Consider the following 16,975-nt stretch of genomic DNA (forward strand, 5'->3'; position numbering starts at 1 on the left):
GTTGATTGTAGCTTGCAGGTTACAGGTAAGGATCAGGTGGCCCAGTAGTCCAGTGTCTGTGGAGCAATGATCACATGGTGAGCCAGGGAGCAAAGAGAGAACAACTAGGTAGAACTTGAACTTGAGTACTCAAAACACTCTTGAAATACACCCTCTTAGGGCATGACCCCAGTGACCTAAACACCTCCCACCAGGCCTACCTCTCAGATGCCATTATTAGATCAAGTCTTTCTCTTTTTCTCTCTGCCTGTCTCTCTGTGCATGCGCACATGTGTGTGTGTGCGTGTGTGTGTCTATCTTTAAATAACTGCTTAAAAAGAAAAAAATATATTTTACATGATAAAAATTCTCAAAAATCCTATATAGTTGTAGTATTTATTAATTTAGATCCTAAATATTTTTATCAGAAATAATTTGATCTATATTTTGATTTCATGAAATTTATAGATTCATATACCCAAGTTGTTCTACATATACTTTAGAACATGTAAATTAATTAAAACTAAAAGAAATTTTAAATATAATTCTTTAGTCACTCTAGACACATTGTAAGTACTCAATAGCCACATTGGCTTGGAGCTGCTGGGTGGGACAGCACAGGTGTAACAAATGGGACAGAAATGCCTTCCTCTGGCCCCTCACAATCTGGCTCCAGCCTACTGTGCTTAGCCTCTTTCCTACTACTCTCAGGCCTATATCCTAAGCCAAGTGATCTGGAATATGAACTTGGCAAATACGTATTGAGCACTGACCATGTGTCAATCATTATGCTGCTAAGCACTGGGTATCGTGGGAAACAAAATCATGTCTGCATGGAGCCCCAAAACAAGTGGAACTCGCAGACATACAGATAAATACAGTCCTCATTATAACATGTTGTGAGTCCAAATAGGGAACATGGTGTGAAGATACGACAAGCACATTTAAACAAGATAATTAATCACAAAAGAACAATACCTTACAACTTTTGGTAAGCACACTGAGAAAAAAAGTAAAGGGGCTAATGTCAGACATAACAGTATGTCTTATCTAGAAGGGAAAGTTCCCAGGGTAGAAACTGAAACTAACGTAGAAGAGACACATGATGGAGTACAGAGAGGGGCCGGGTGGTAGGTAGGCCTACAGGGGAACACTTCTCTTCTACATTTTGCCCTCCCTTACTCCACTGACACTCTGGCCTTGTACTAATGTATGTCACTTTATGTGCTGGTATCTTTTCCACAGGTCAGCAAAGGTTTCTCCTTCACCTTCATGTGCTTATACCATGGAGAATGGAGCAGATACACTTGGCCAATCTGGTTTTTCTTTTTAAAGATTTATTTATTTATTTACTTATTTGAAAGTCAGAGTTGCACAGAGAGAGGAGAGGCAGAGAGAGAGAGGTCTTCCATCTGCTGGTTCACTTCCCAATTGGCCGCAACAGCCAGAGCTGCACCAATCCAAAGCCAGGAGCCAGGAGCCTCTTCCCGGGTCTCCCACGTGGGTGCAGGGTCCCAAGGACTTGGGCCATCTTCCACTGCTTTCCCAGGCCACAGCAGAGAGCTGGATCGGAAGCAGAGCAGCCAGGTCTTGAACTGGCACCCATCTGGGATGCCAGTGCCTCAGGTCAGCGTTAACCCACTGCCACAGCGCCTGCCCTGGCCAATCTGTTAAACTGGATTAGTTAATGGCTCAAGTAGTTGAGTCCCTGCTATCCAAGTGGGAGACCCAGATTGGATTCTGGTCTCCTGGCTTATGACTGGCCCAACTCTGGCATTTGGGGAATGATCCAGCATTTGAAAGCTCTCTCTCTCTCTCTCTCTCTGCCTTTCAAATAAATAAAAAGTTTTGAAAAAATAAAAATCAGATTGAATTAAAAGTATCATTGTAATTGGCTACTCAGTCTCACTACAAAACAGTTTGTGACCTAATTAACTGTCCTTATCAAACTATTCTGTTCTCTGCTTGCCTCAAAAGCTGAAGCGCCTGAACAAGACTTGGGCAGCCCTCCAGCAACTCAACCACCCAAAGGGGTTTTGTTTTAGGTCAGGTTAGGGCTACAAAGCCATCAACCCATATGGCACATGTCGAGGCCTCAAGGAAATGTCCTAACATGCAAACTCTGTACTTTACGTGGTTGTCAAGAAATGCAAACCCGTCTCCAAGTAGAGCTTGCTCTCGGCTAGACGCACCATCCCTCTGCTAGGGACTGCAAACAGTACAGGATTCCTTTGCCCCCTTCCATTGGTTGTGGATTGAAACTTCATGATCTGGGGCAAAGAGGTGTGGAAAGGGCCCAGGCTTGGTTCCTTACACGTCTGACCTGGGCCAGAATCTCTGGGCCTGTTTCTACATCTGACCCTCCAGACACGTTGGGAGGATTGAACCAGAAGTGAAAAATCTAACAGCCATGGGTGAAAAAACTGCTTTCGGTGCCTCTAAGGTTTACAAGGAACTTGCAGGGTGGGTGGGGGAAGGCAGTGTATGACCTCGGTGCCAACAGAAAAACCACTAGGTTTCCTTTTCTTACCCTCTCTGGTGAGTCAGCCTTCATGGAAGATGGCTCAGTAGAAAAAAAAATATCAGCCCGTTTGTAAAGTACACCAGGAGAAAGAGTGTCAACGTCACAAATTTGTGAGAGCACAAAAATCATATATATGTATGTATGTATGTATATATATATTTAACCTCAACGGGAGCCGCCTGTCACTGTTCCACCCTCGCCCCGGGCGGCAGCCACGCAAGGGTTAGCCCAGTTTATCTGGCAAGGCTCAGCGGGGATGATAAAGATGAGTTAAGACTTGGAGGCTTCTCTCCAGTGGCCCTCCAGAGCACCAGGCCTTGGCCGAGCTGCCCACAGGGACATATTTTCGTACTGCCTCTTCTGCCGTCCCGCCGACTTCCCCTGAGTTGCGTCTCCAGACCCGGGGCGCCCCGCGTTCCAGCCTGGACTCTGGGGTCTCACTGGCGTGGGACCACCGGGAGGGAGTCAAGGCCGCTTTCCATTCTTCCCTCAGGCCGGCATCTGCCTTGGGATCCCACACAACTCTGCTCCCCCTGGTTCATTTGCCCCCGCTCCCACCCCCACGTCGCTCGCAGGGTCAGCGCGGGGACGAGGTCCGGTCATTGCCCGGGAATGACCCGGCCTGGCCGCGAGCGCCGGGCGGGGCGGGGAGGGAGCGAGCGCGCGCCTCGCGAAGCCCCGCCCCATCGCCAGATGCGGCGCCGATGGTGCGCGGTGATTGGTGGCTGCGGCCGCGGGATGAATGGGGTGACCGCGGCGGGGAGGGGGAGGGGTGAGCGAGGAGGCGGGGCGGGGCCGCGGAGGGCTCGCGGGTGGCGGCAACGCCCTCGGGCGCGGGCGGCTAACGGTCCGGGTTCCCCGCGAGGGGAGGGCAGGGCAGGGCCGCGTAGGTGGGCGCGGGTGCGAGGCTGGCGTGGTGTGTGGGTCGGGGGCCCAGCCTTTGCACTGGGGGCGGAGGACCTAGGTGCACAGGGAAGTCGCTCGCGCCCGGGGGCCGGGGCCTAAGGGAACCCGTGCCCCTGTGGCTGCGTCCCGGGCTCTGGAAGCGCGGGGCGCAGAGATGGCCGGGCTCGTCCCAGGGGCAGCTGCGGTTCACGTGCGTGTCTGTGTTTGGTACCCTGCGGGCACCGGCTGTGGGGAGTGCTGTGAGCTGAGGAAATGGGACTAAGGGGCAGTGTGACTAGGAAAAGACCCCCCAGGCAAAGATGACTTGTAGCCCCGCCGAAGGCCCTGCCACCTCAGAGTCATTTCCTCATCTCTCCCACGTCTGAATTCCCAGAGAGCTTTTTTTTGCACTTCCTAAGGCTCACGACTTTTTACCATGTATTATAATTTTATCGTCTTAATTCCTGGCATAGAACAGATCCCCTGAGCATAGTCAGTAACCATGTACTTAGCATCCAACTGACTTCCAGATTTCCGCTAGGTACTGAGGATCATTTTGAAATGAAATACTGCATTCCCGAATGTTTCCTGAAAGTTACTTCGATCCTTTTGTGCTTGCCCTATACATCCTATGTCCCTACTCCTTGGGAATTTTTCTTGATTATTAAACCTCAAGGCAGCTTTCCAGGCTTCCAAAGCATAGTTACTTCTTTCTAAAAAAGATTTTATTCATTTATCGTTCCAGTTTTAGTATATGTGCTGCCAAAGCGAGCACAAGATTTTGTTTATCTATTTGACAGGTAGAGTTACAATGAGAGGGAGAAACAGAGAGAGAGATCTTCCATCCACTGGTTCATTCTCAAATGGCCGCAACGGTGGGAGCTGGGCCGATCCGGAGCCAGGAGCTTCTTCCAGGTCTCCCAAGTGGGTGCAGGGGCCCAAGGACTTGGGCCATCTTCTACTGCTTTCCCAGGCTACAGCAGAGAGCTGGATAGGAAGAAGAGTAGCCAGAACTAGAACCTGAGCCCATATGGGATGCCAGCACCGCAGGCGGAGGGTTAACCTACTGCGTCACAACGCTGGCTCGGCCTAGTTGCTTCTGAGTTGGCTGATCCAATAAACTGCACCTGCCCATTAGCGAATGCAAACATGGTGCATTATTCTTCCCCATAAGACATGTGTGTATTTATGTGTTATAATAGTAACCTGCAATGACTTAATTCAAAGTAATAGATGAAATGTTTACCAATGCTGGGGAACATGGATTGGGAAACGCAGGTGCCTTCCCAATAAATTTCCTTGATCAATAAAGAAGGAGCTCAATTTGTTTTCAAAGTGGCTGGCCTTGCTCAATCCCTCTTATGAAAGAGGGCAACCTGTGTGCCAATCTTCTCTGATATAAGAAAAATATACTTGGGAAAGGCAAATTTTTGTAACTGGAATATTGACACAGTTATCAATATTGTTGATTGCTGTGACAAGTAATGTAAATAAACTTTTATTTCAGTTTTTCTGTCTTTGGTTCTATTTCATAAAGTTTTTTAAAAAAAGATTATTTATTTACTTGAAATTCAGATTTACAGAGAGAGGGAGAGACAGAGAGAGATCTTCCATCCACTGGCTCATTCCCCAAATGGTCACAACAGTCAGGCTGGGCCAGGTGGAAAGCAAGGAGTTTAGAATTCCATCTGGGTCTTGCCCATGGGTGCAGGGGCCCAAACACTTGGACCATCTTCTGCTTTCCCAGGTACATTAGCAGGGAGCTGGATCAGAAGTGGGGTGGCCGGGACTCCAAAAGTGATCATGGCATCGCAGGCAGTGGCCAGTTGCCAGCCCCAAAGTTAAAGTTTTAATGTTAGCTTTTCCTACATAATAAATTATCCATAAAATTAATGACTTGAAATGTCTTTTTATCTCAAAGTTTCTGCAGGTGAATAATTGGTTCTCACAGACTACTGTCAAGGTGTCAACAGGGGTTGTAATCATCACAAGGGTCTACTGGGAAAGATTCATTTGCGCGTTCACTTGTGTGGATTCAGACCTCACAGGATATTAGATTGAGGACCTCAGTTTCCTAGTTGTCTGTCTGTTAGTAGGAGGCCAACCTTAGTTCCTTGCCAGCCATATGGACATCTCCAATATGGCATTTTTCCAGGCAAGAAGCTATGAAGAGAATGCCAGTTAGATAGAAATTACCTTCTTTTCTAACCTAGTCTAGAAACTGACATTCCATTTGTTTCCAAGCCGGTTGCTAGGTTCAGCCCACGGGCATGGATATCAGGTGTCAGAAGTCGCCTGCCACATCATCACAGCACAATACACTGATGATCTGAATGTGGGACTTCAAAAGTCCTGGCATATCCTGAAAACAGCCTGCAGTGTTTTGTTAGCTATCATTATCATACAGAACGTAAACAGCCTCTGAGAGTCCAGTTCAATAAACAGTTATTGAATGTTCACTATGTCCCTAACACAGCACCATCGTAGAGATAACAAATATGAATGCCTTTGATTTTGGGAAGATAGGTATAAACAATCAGTATTATAAGTGAAATAAAAAGCAATCAATTATACGTGAAATAAAAACCTTCAGAGTGCTCTGATCATGGGAGGGAGAAGGAAAACATTTTGTTCTAGATCACATTCTGGAAAGTAACAAGTGTGAGGAGGTGAATAGAAAAATGGTTAAATGTAGATCAAGACTCAGAAGTTAATTTTATGTACCAACAAGAAATAAAAGCAATGACATATTGTATTCTGCATTTTCCAGATGTCAGTCTAAAGCTGCCCCAATGTTATGCTCCTAGGGTATCTGACAACTTTTAAATTTTATAAGCATTCTATAGAAATACATTTGATACAGGGCAGCATATCATTTAGCCATTCAAATTAGAAGTCAACACTGCAATGCTGTTTAATCCAAGGGAATTAACTGAATGAACCCCACATAAAGACATATACGAATGCCAAACAATAATTTTCAAAAGTAATTAAACTAAACACAAACTTGTAGAATTGGAGCCTTAAGACACAGTCACTCTTAGCAAAAGGTGAACCTAAGATTGTGAAAAGAAGTTGTACTAAAAGTTTCTGATACTGGGGCCAGTGCTGTGGCATAGTGGGTAAATCTGCCACTTGCAGTGCTGGCATCCCATATGGGTGCCGGTTTGACTATTGGCTCCTCCACTTCCGATCCAGCTCTCCACTATGGCCTGGGAAAGCAGTAGAAGGTGGCCCAAGTCCTTGGGACCCTGTACGCACATGGGAGACCCAGAGGAAGCTCTGGCTCCTGGCTTCGGATCAGTTCAGTTCCAGCCATTGTAGCCACTTGAGGAGTGAACCAGTGGATGGAAGACCTCTCTCTCTCTCTGCCTCTGCTTCTCTGTAAATCTGCCTTTCAAATAAAAATAAATAAATCTCTTTTTTTGTTTGTTTGTTTGTTTGTTTGACAGGCAGAGTGGACAGTGAGAGAGAGAGACAGAGAGAAAGGCCTTCCTTTGCCATTGGTTCACCCTCCAATGGCTGCTGTGGCTGGCACGCTGTGGCTGGCGCACCGCGCTGATCCGAAGGCAGGAGCCAGGTACTTCTCCTGGTCTCCCATGGGGTGCAGGGCCCAAGTACTTGGGCCATCCTCCACTGCACTCCCGGGCCACAGCAGAGAGCTGGCCTGGAAGAGGGGCAACCGGGACAGAATCCGGCGCCCCGACCGGGACTAGAACCCGGTGTGCCGGCACCGTGAGGCGGAGGATTAGCCTAGTGAGCCGCGGCGCCGGCTAAAATAAATAAATCTTTAAAAAAAAGTTTGATATGTAACAGCATGCCTAATACTGCAAGTGCACAAAAACAAGGTCTTTTGTGGTTCCTTATACAGATAATTAAAACATCACATGTTCTAAAATGACAATCACTTATGACTAATTTTTTTTGAGAACCAGTTTTATAAATGATAGGATTAGGGCAAAGCATATTCTGTACTGTATCATCAGTTCCAACATCTAATAAACTACTTTCAGAATATATTAATTCAGCCAAACATGCTCCTTATCCAAACATGCTCCTTTTTTGCCAGCTCTGCACTGCTGGCTTTTGGCTAAAATTTTAATTATCTATGTCCTAAAAATATTTAGCTCATTAATATGCTATAGAATGGAATAAGTAAGTTACAAAAGTTCTGACAAGCAGCAATGTTGAGTCTGTCTTTGTTTAAAATGTTATCTTTAGCATAACTTAGCATTTGAAGTAGTTGAGAACAGACTTTAGTTCAAGTCTTAATTCTGCACTAATTGGCTTTATAGTCTCAGGTATACCCCTTAACTCTTCTTCAGCTCCATATTCTTATCTCATTTTGGTGTTGAAAGAATAAAATGAAATTTTAGGAACTTATAAGTAGCCAAAAAGGAAAGAATTGGTACCAAATTTTATTTATCATCAAAATAAATATCACCATAATTTGTATTTCTAGAGAAAGTCCTTGGTATTCAAGATAACTAGTGCATTTATAGAGAGAATAAGATAGCTCAAACCCACGCAATTTAAAACCTAATGTTTCCTTTTCATCATAACTGTAATCACAGTCTTTATTCACAGCACTTAAAAAGGTTAACTTTCTTGGTACAAGTTAATTCTTCAGATTTTAATATTTCAGGAAGATGGAAGAGAAATTTACTTTCATTAACATGATACCGATAGATAATACTTTTCAAATTATTATAGTTGATATTTTCTTCTCTTTGACAAGTTTTGACCAAACGGTACCTTAAAAAAAAACGTATTTTACTGATTTGCACTTAACTTTTCTATTCACTCATTTGCTAGCCATTCAATATTTATTTAGCTCTTACTAGGTGCCAGGCAGTGCTCTAAGTCTGGACGTACAGAGTGATCAAAGCAAAGTTTGTGCCCTCAGCTTACTGGGGTGGGGGAAGGAGGAGATGATAAATATTAACAAGTAAATCTGTAATACAAGAGGATTTCCAACATTTGAGGGAAAATGTAATGAAAATATGTGTCTTTTGGTGCAAAAACATTAAATCCTTACATAGATTTTTCCATAATATGAATTAAATGCTAAGGAGAAAACTTAAGCAGAGTGAAAGATCTCTACAATGTGGGAGACAGGGAGGGAGGTGTTGCAAAACTGAAGAGCGGAAAAGTCTCTGAGATGACATTTATGCAGAGAACAGAATGAAACAAAAGATATTAATCTTGGAGGTTTCTGGGTTAGATCATTCGAGGCCTGAGGGACTAGTAAGTGCATAGTCCTTGAGGCAGTCAGGTGTTCAAGGAATAAGAAAGAGGTCATTGTGGATGGAAAACAGGGAAGCTTTAGAAGGCCAGAGAAATGGCAAGGTGCTAAGTCATGAAGGATCTTATAGACCATTGTAAAGATTTGACTGTTCCTCTCCATGGGATGTGAAGTTGATAGATGGTGGTAAACAGACATGTGCCATAATTTGGCTTTGGTTTGCAAAAGGATCACTCTGACTGCTGGTGTGAGCCAAGACTGTAGAAGGCAAAGGTAGAAGGACACATTCAGTTAGTAGGGGCTATGGTTTGAACACGTCTATGCATGGATTTTCAAAAATGTTTTGTATCAAAATAAACATCTTTTGATTCTACTTTTCACTAACTTCATAAGGTATCTTTGGAAAATTTGTCCCCTCCAAAACTCATGGTGTAATTTGATTGTCATCTTGGCGGTGTTGGCAGAGGGACCTTTAAGAGTTGATTACATCCTTAAGTGGGATCAATGCCTTTCTTGCAAGAGTAGATTGTTATAAAGGAGGCCCCTCTACCACACCTATTTGCTAACCCTGCTGTTTTTCTGCCAAGTTATGATGCATACAACAAAAGGTTGTGTCACAAGATGCCCAATCTTAGACTTCTAGCCTCCAGAACTGTGAGCTAAAGAAACCTCTATTCTTTATGAATCAATTAGTCTCAGATATTTTATTATAGAAACAGAAAATGGACTATTGCAAAATTCTGGACAACTACAAGTAACAAAGTGGGTGGCTATGGTAGAGATGATGAAAAGTAAACATCCTGGGTACATTTTGAAGGTCAAATAGTAGGGTTTTACTGATGTCTTGGAAGTAGGAGGTGGGAAAAAGAGAAAAGTTAAACCCATCTCTAAGACATTTGGCCTGAGAATCTGGATTGGTGGAGTTGTCATTTACCTATCTGGGGAAGATCATGGGAAAATCAAGTTTGGGAGCAAATCAGTTGATTTTTGATTATCCTTAGTTTGAGATGCCTTTTAGACATTCAAGAGGGGAAGTCATTAAAAGGCATTTAGAGTCCAAGGGGAAAGTATGGGCTGGAGAAATATATTTGGGAGTCAGCAGTGCATACACAAAGTTCAAAGGCATGAAAGGAGAAGCAGATGTAGATAGAGAAAATTGAGAATGAAGAGCTTGTTCATCTTTCATTCACTCCCAGATGGAACACTGAAGAGTATAAAAGTATGTATAGAGGAAGAGACTGAAATAATCCAAATTGTTCATTATTTCAGCAGATATTTGAGCATCTGCCATTTCTAGAAGTTCTGCTAGGCACTGAGAAAACAACATGGCAGGCCAGGCCTGGGCAATGCCTTCAGGTAGTACATAGTCATCAAGATGAACACTCAAGGATGAGAATCAAGATAACCCACAGTACATGTTGTCCAACATGTAGAAGCAAGAGGAGGAACAGCAAAGTAACAAGGGACGTGTGGAGCTGACTCTCAAGATCTAAGGAGGAAAGGACACCGCCTTTAATCTCTTCTGCCTCCAGTAAAGATAATGCAGGCCAATAGGAATTTAGGGCAGCAAGATAGCAGAAAATAAAAATTAGAAGAGAAGGAAAAAAGTATCAACAGAGGGACAAACAAACAAAAAAAAGGAACAGAGACTGTGTATTATCTGCATAAAATAGTTTATAACTTGGCCTATATTTTAATCAACTTTGAAACATCCAAAGGCGAATGTCATGCAAATACTGCCTAATCAAAGAACAGTTTCATTAATTAGAAATGCATTCTAAGGAACTTCCAATTGTATTTTTGAATTCAACTGTAGCTGCTGTAACAATAAAATGCCCAGGATGTTACATACTTTTTTCTCAAAAGCAATACTATACCAACTTCTAACACACTTAGATTGTGTGGAGATTTGGGTCCACTGATGAAACCTAACAGCAACAGCTAGAATGCTGCAGAATTTAAGAATAAATAAAGAGAAGGAGGAGGTAGAGAAGAAGAAAATAGCTCTAACGAAGGTAACAAAATATCATTTCTTGGGGGACTCCCACAGTGTTTTGTTACCAAGCCTATCTGTGTTCCTTATCAGGAAGGTGGGTTAATGGGGCAAGGACGGCTGCAGCACAGTCCTTAGATTTTGGCCGGCCTGGAGTCTGCTTCTGATGCTCCATAAAACCTTTCTTGAATTCCATTACTCAGTATGCCTGGTATGGAATCCTAGGTGTTCTTTGGGTTTATTTGGAAAGAATGCTCACAGTTATGTCAGTTTGACCACTTTTCTTGCGGCTTTACCCGTGAATGCCATGACGTTGAAATCTGGAGTGATTCTATCACGGTCATATTACTTCACACACCAGGGTGTACGGTTAGCTATTAGGGAGTGGGGAGTTCCTTCCAAATGACATATTTATGTCTTGGGAATCCTAAGTCTCTGGCTGAGGGAAGAATGAGAACATGATCTTGTTAACTTAATGTTTGAGAGGAATTAATAATCCTAGGACTTGACCACCCGATTGAGAGTTGGAATGTGGAGCTGAGAATGGAAGCACCAGGGTGAGGATGGTGATGGTGAGGGACTTCATTCATTCATACAAAATGTATTTATTGAGTTCCTATTATAACCGAGGGAACCACACTAAAATCTACAGATAAACCTCCAATGGAATTTACAACCCAAAACAATGGAGTACGTGCACCCAGGAGATTGAGTGAGATAAAACAGTAGATAGCTATGACGCAGAGTGGTCAATGCTATCAGTCAACTATGAGCCATTAGCCACAGAGTATGGAAAAGACACCATGGAAAGAAAACATTACAACTTTATTTTTATATTAAAAGTCATCTACTATTTAACATTAACTTGAAGTTACATGTCTATAATTAAAGAAAAATGCAGATATTTTAGTAGCATGGGCTTAACATTTAACTGACAATTGAATACAATACAAACAACTGACTGTGGTATAAAACTCGAGATTGTTTGAATCCCACACAAAATCTGAAACTTTTAAACCCGGAAAGGCAGAACTTAGGGTGACAGATAGCTGAACCAGCCCTGGCTTTGAACTGTTGGAAGAGGGATCAAAGCAGATATGATACCAAAATCTCTATGGCACCAGCTTATGCTTTTCACATGCCCAGTGAAACAAAGTTCTGTAACTCTTGGACTTTATTGTAGCATTTACCAGGCTGCATTATTTTTCCCAGCTGTATGTCATTTTACAGGTGGAGGGGGCCCTTGAAGTATTTTCGTTTTATTTACTTCTAACACCTAGCATATATTGTCTGGTAAACTGAAGACATTCAGTCTACAGAGTTGAAGGGCAAATAGGCAACAATACCAATTATCTGTGACGAAGACATTTAGATTATCCAACGCAATAGCTCAGTGCCTGGGACACACTGGCACGTGATAAACATTAGACTGTAAATAGGTGAAAGAATAGATTTGCCTGCATTAAATGGCTGACGGATGGATGAACACGGTGTAGTAGAAATACAGAAGGAAGGACATGAGAAAGCTAAATTTCTGACGCTTGAAATAGGATGAAGGCCTTATTTGGATAAGTCCAAATATCGGTGAAAAACTGCAAGACTCCTCTGCTTGTGCCCTGCGCCTCTTTTGTCTTAAATGCAGAACTTGCCTCTTCGAAAAAAGCATCACTCACTCCACCACGTTCCCTCCTTTTACAAGTCTTTGGAGTAACTTCTTGAGCGGAAATGGAGCTGGTAGTGACAAATAAAGAAAAAAAAAACGCCCAGGAAAAACAACAGGGTAACTCTGTCCTAAGGGAGCTGAGGCTGCAGCAAGTTTTGTGGTTTTGTGTGTGTGTGTGTGTTGCTGTTGCTTCCCTCCAGTAGTCTCCCGCAGACATTTAACCCTTTCAGGTAAAACCAAGACCTACATCCCCTTCAGGACCGTGGAGGCCGTTCGGAGGGCGGGCTGCCGCCGCCCAAATGCGGTCACCGACTCCTGCCACCGCTGGGATCAAAAGAATCAAAGAGTTCAGAGCAAGGGGAACTTCACTGCCGCTAATGCGCAGGCTCTCGGTTCCACGCAGGCTTATTCGGAAGAAAGGGGGATAAAATCGCCCCGAGACACGTGAACCCGCGGGGACCAACCCCGGCCTCGGCTCCCCACCGCATCGGACCCTGGAATTTACAATCACGAAAGTTCTACCGCCCCACGATTGGCTGCGGGGCCACATGACATCATAGCGCTTGATTAATCCTTCGCGCCCCGATTGGCCGGCCGCGCCATTGTGACGTCACGGTCAGCCCACGTTCTGATTGTAGATACCCGGCGCCTTCCTCTTCCCATCGCGGCGGATCCTCGCTCGCGGCGCCTCCCTCCGACATCCTCCCAGGCTCTGCTGGCCACCGGCGCTCCGCTACCGCCGCCGCGTCGCTGCTGCTGCCCTTGGGGCCAGGAGGTAAGCCGGCAGCTCCGGGAAACTTCGTCTGCGGCTGCCGCTCGCCATGACACCCACGTTCGCGCGCCCGGGGAGCGGGGAGGCGAACTGCCGTTAGGTCCCAGACCCGGCGGTGCGGACCGAGAGCCGCCGGCGTGGCCCGCGCTCCACCCCGCGGCCGCCAGCCGGGCCGGCGTGGGGACGGCTCGGCCCCTCGGCGCCGAGGCCGAGGAGGGCGCCTCGGGAGCTCCGCCGTGATGCTGTCGCACCTGTTCGGCGGGTGGCAGCCGCGCGCGGGCTCTTGGCCGGGCTGACGGACGCCGCGGGGACTCGACGCTTTGCCCAGACGGGAGCTGATGGATGGGGCTCGGCGCGCCCGAGTCCTCCCGCCCCGTCGGGATGAACTCGCGGGTGAGAGGTTCTGCGAGCGCCCTCCGCCCTTCCTTGTTTGGGGGTGGGGGAAACGAGACGTAGGCGAGTTTGGGGACCTGGTGCGGGGTCGCGGGTCGGCTTAGGCATCCGTCGCTCCGGCCTTGCCCTCTTCTCCCCGTCTCGGTCAGCCTTCGGGACCTTCCATCCGCCTCTCGGAGGAGGCCCGCTAGCCGCGGACCTCTTCGGTTTTTATTAAAACCAGATAACCGCAGCCCTCGGTATTCGGGGAGGGATGGCCGGTGGGCTGGCGAGAGAGGGCGGAGACTGGAGGGCCACCGGGCGGCCCTTTTAGGGAGTCTGGGCGCGGGAGCGGCCGGCGTGCTAGGAGGCGCAGCGCCGGAGCGGCCCTGGGCCGGTCGAGCGGTGGGGCGCGTTGTGTTTCGAATTTTAAGAAAAAGTGCCCTTTTCGTGTTTGCACGCTAGCGAGACCGCCCTCCCCCAACCTCGAGGCGCAGGCAGCAGTGACTAGAGCACGAGTTGTTCTTTCCGAACTGCCTTGCAACCGTTCCGTGCTCCTGCACTTGGTAGTTCCCCTTCTCACGATTGTGAGTTAAGATCACCGCCGGGTTCCTGGACTGCAAATTTGGAGAATACATTTGGCTGGGTTTTGCAAAAAGGCCAGGGTGAGGGGAGAGGGTAGGAGGGGTGGAGGCGACGGGTCCAGCTTGGACGAATCCTGTGCATGACTTATTAGCTGGACTAGGGAGCCAAGAGCTGCTGCTGGGGAATTGTGGGGAGTGAGCAGCCTTATTTCTTTATTCTAAATAGCGGGACCGTGGCAGGAAGTGCTCTATAGGGTGGTATGAAGAGCTAATGTTGCTTCTTGGGTTTTGAAACTCATTCCCCTAACCACTTGGCAGGTAACCTGTTGGTGTGCACTTGTTTTGCTTGCACGTCTCAGGAAGCAGCATTTGATGCAGCATCTATAGATAAAGGCAACCAACTGGTTTTGCATTAGATGGCAGTGGACAAACACTTTAGCTTTGCAACTGTGGTTGGAGTCAAGTGGATCACTTTCCTAGTCAGCCTGGAATTCTTCCGGACAGCTCTGCTCTTGAAAGAGAAATGGTGCTCATTTTCGCTTTTTAGATTCTTAGCCCAGATTATAACTTCTCGTTGCGTGGAACTTTTACTCTACTATTTCTCTTTTTTTGCATTTTTATTTCTCTTTCGTTTCTAACCAAAGGCAAAAGGGAAAATGTAGATGGTTGCAGATGGCTGATTTTACCAAGTGTAGGCTAGAACTTTACTGAGAAGGGAAAGTAGAAAGCGTATTCGAATTTAGTGGTCACATTTTTCAAGAAAAGTATTTCCTGGCTTCAGACAGTGTTGTCACCCCCTAACTCAATTTCCTTGTCTATAAATGGGGGCTCCTTGTTGCTTTCTCAGAAGTCCTCTCAGATGTTAGTTGTCCTTAGGCTGATTTTGCAAGATGACTGTCTGAACACCCCTGCCCCCATGAATTTTGAGAGATGATAGAAATGAAAGAGCCCAGCATGGGTCTGCCAAAAGTTGGCTTGATAAATGTCTCCTTCTCTCTTTTGGCAATCAACAGAGCTGCTTTTTGGTTAGAGACTTCATTTTTGGATGATTCGTGTTTACAAGTGTCTTGTTTTCAGTACCTGTTCTTTTGTCTCTGTAATTATTGCTTGTCTTCCTGCTTCCAGAGGTGACTATCCTGTCCTTGGATGTCTTATTTCCAACTTGAATTACATAAAATCAGAGCCATACTGTGTTTGCCTTCCTTGAGGGTGACTTTGGTGCCTAAGTAGACAGTTCTGCATTTTTCTTTGTCGACTTATTTGCCCTTCCCTGAGGAATTTTGTAATTTTTTGGTTACTTCTTTTGGCCTTTCCATGCTTCAGCTATCAATGAGTAACCGCTAAGTTGCTCACATGTTTCAGCCAGCAGCATTTGGTGCAGAATCTGCAGATACAGACAACTGCTTTCCGCATATGATCCTTATGACATCCCTGTGAGAAGTTTTATCCCCTATGTCTTTTTTTTTAATCTTTTTTAAATTTATTTGACAGGTAGAGTTATAGACAGTGAAAGAGAGAGACAGAGAGAAAGGTCTTCCTTCCGTTGGTTCACTCCCAGATGACCAACACGGCCTGCCCTGCGCCGATCCCAAGCCAGGAGCTAGATGCTTCTTCCTGGCTTCCCATGTGAGTGCAGGCGCCCAAGCACTTGGGCCATCCTTCACTGCCCTCCCAGGCCACACCAGAGAGCTGGACTGGAAGAGGAGCAACTGGGATAGAATCTGGCTCCCATGTGGGATGGTGGCACCACAGGCGGAACATTAACCAAGTGAGCTACGGCGCTGGCCCCCCCCCCCCTTTTTTTTTTGAGAACAGAGGGCTATAGATGCCAAGTGACTTGCCCAAATTCACATTTGAGGGTACTTTAGAAAGTTAATTAAAAAACAGAATTAGAAGATTTTTTTGGTGCCAAAAATTTTTGAAATCTGTACATAGCTTTTTTTTAAACTTTTATTTAATAAATATAAATTTCCAAAGTACAACTTTTGGATTATAGTGGTTTTTCCCCCCATAACTTCCCTCCCATCCTCAACCATCCCATCTCCCACTCCCTCCCATCCCATTCTTCATCAAGATTCATTTTCAATTATCTTTATATACAGAAGATCAACTTAGTTTATACTAAGTAAAGATTTCAACAGTTTGCACCCACACAGATACACAAAGTATAAAGTACTGTTTGAGTACTAGTTTTACCGTTAATTCCCATCATACAGCAAACACATTAAGGACAGAGATCCTACATGGGGAGCAAGTGCACACTGACTCCCGTTGTTGATTTAACAATTGACACTCTTATTTATGACGTCAGTTATCACCCGAGGCTCTGGTCATGAGCTGCCAAGGCTATGGAAGCCTCTTGAGTTCACAAACTCCGACCTTATTTAGATAAAGCCATAATCAAAGTGGAAGTTCTCTCCTCCCTTCAGAGAAAGATACCCCCTTCTTTGATGGCCCGTTCTTTCTGCTGGGATCTCACTCACAGAGATCTTTCATTTTAGGTCATTTTTCTTGACATAGTGTCTTGGCTTTCCATGGCTGAGAAACTCTCATGGGCTTTTTAGCCAGATATGAATGCCTTAAGGGCTGATTCTGAGGCCAGAGTGCTGTACATAGCTTTTAATGATGTGTTTTTCACAGACTTGTTGAAGATACCACATAGCTCTTGTCTCCTGCAAGTTTCCTGCTTATTCATCTATACTCACAGGGCTAGATCATTTGCCCAATGTACTTTGTGCCATAGATCAAATCCTATTACTCCATATCTTAGAAATCTAGCATTGTGCCCTAATAAGCCATACAAGATTATCATTTTGTTATCTCAAGTCCGCCTAAAGTCTGTTCCCCTTCTTTTTAGCCCATATGAACTCATTATGGTTATTAATTTATTGACTTTTCAGTTATTGAGTATGTATTTAATGAGTGTGTGTGGGTGGTAGGTTAGGTATAAAGACAAAT

General features: G+C 45.3%; 1 protein-coding gene across 2 annotated transcripts in view; it reads left to right on the forward strand.

Annotated features, from left to right (window-relative positions):
* Nucleotides 1–11,437: 11,437 nt before the first annotated feature.
* The window catches only part of ELOVL5 (ELOVL fatty acid elongase 5), an 84,540-nt gene continuing 79,002 nt past the window's right edge, over nucleotides 11,438–16,975 (forward strand). Inside the window, exon 1 of one of the 2 annotated variants that reach the window (XM_002714509.5) lies at nucleotides 11,438–13,064. Coding sequence is in view for 1 of the 2 variants with exons in the window: in XM_070073990.1 (XP_069930091.1) it covers nucleotides 13,400–13,454 (55 nt within the window). In the remaining variant the exon portion in view is untranslated. Of the gene's footprint in view, nucleotides 13,065–13,276; nucleotides 13,455–16,975 lie in introns of those variants that run through there. The other variant, XM_070073990.1, reaches the window with a different exon arrangement.

The sequence above is a fragment of the Oryctolagus cuniculus genome, chromosome 5 (genome assembly GCF_964237555.1).
Source record: "Oryctolagus cuniculus chromosome 5, mOryCun1.1, whole genome shotgun sequence".
In the NCBI taxonomy this organism is placed as follows: domain Eukaryota; kingdom Metazoa; phylum Chordata; class Mammalia; order Lagomorpha; family Leporidae; genus Oryctolagus; species Oryctolagus cuniculus.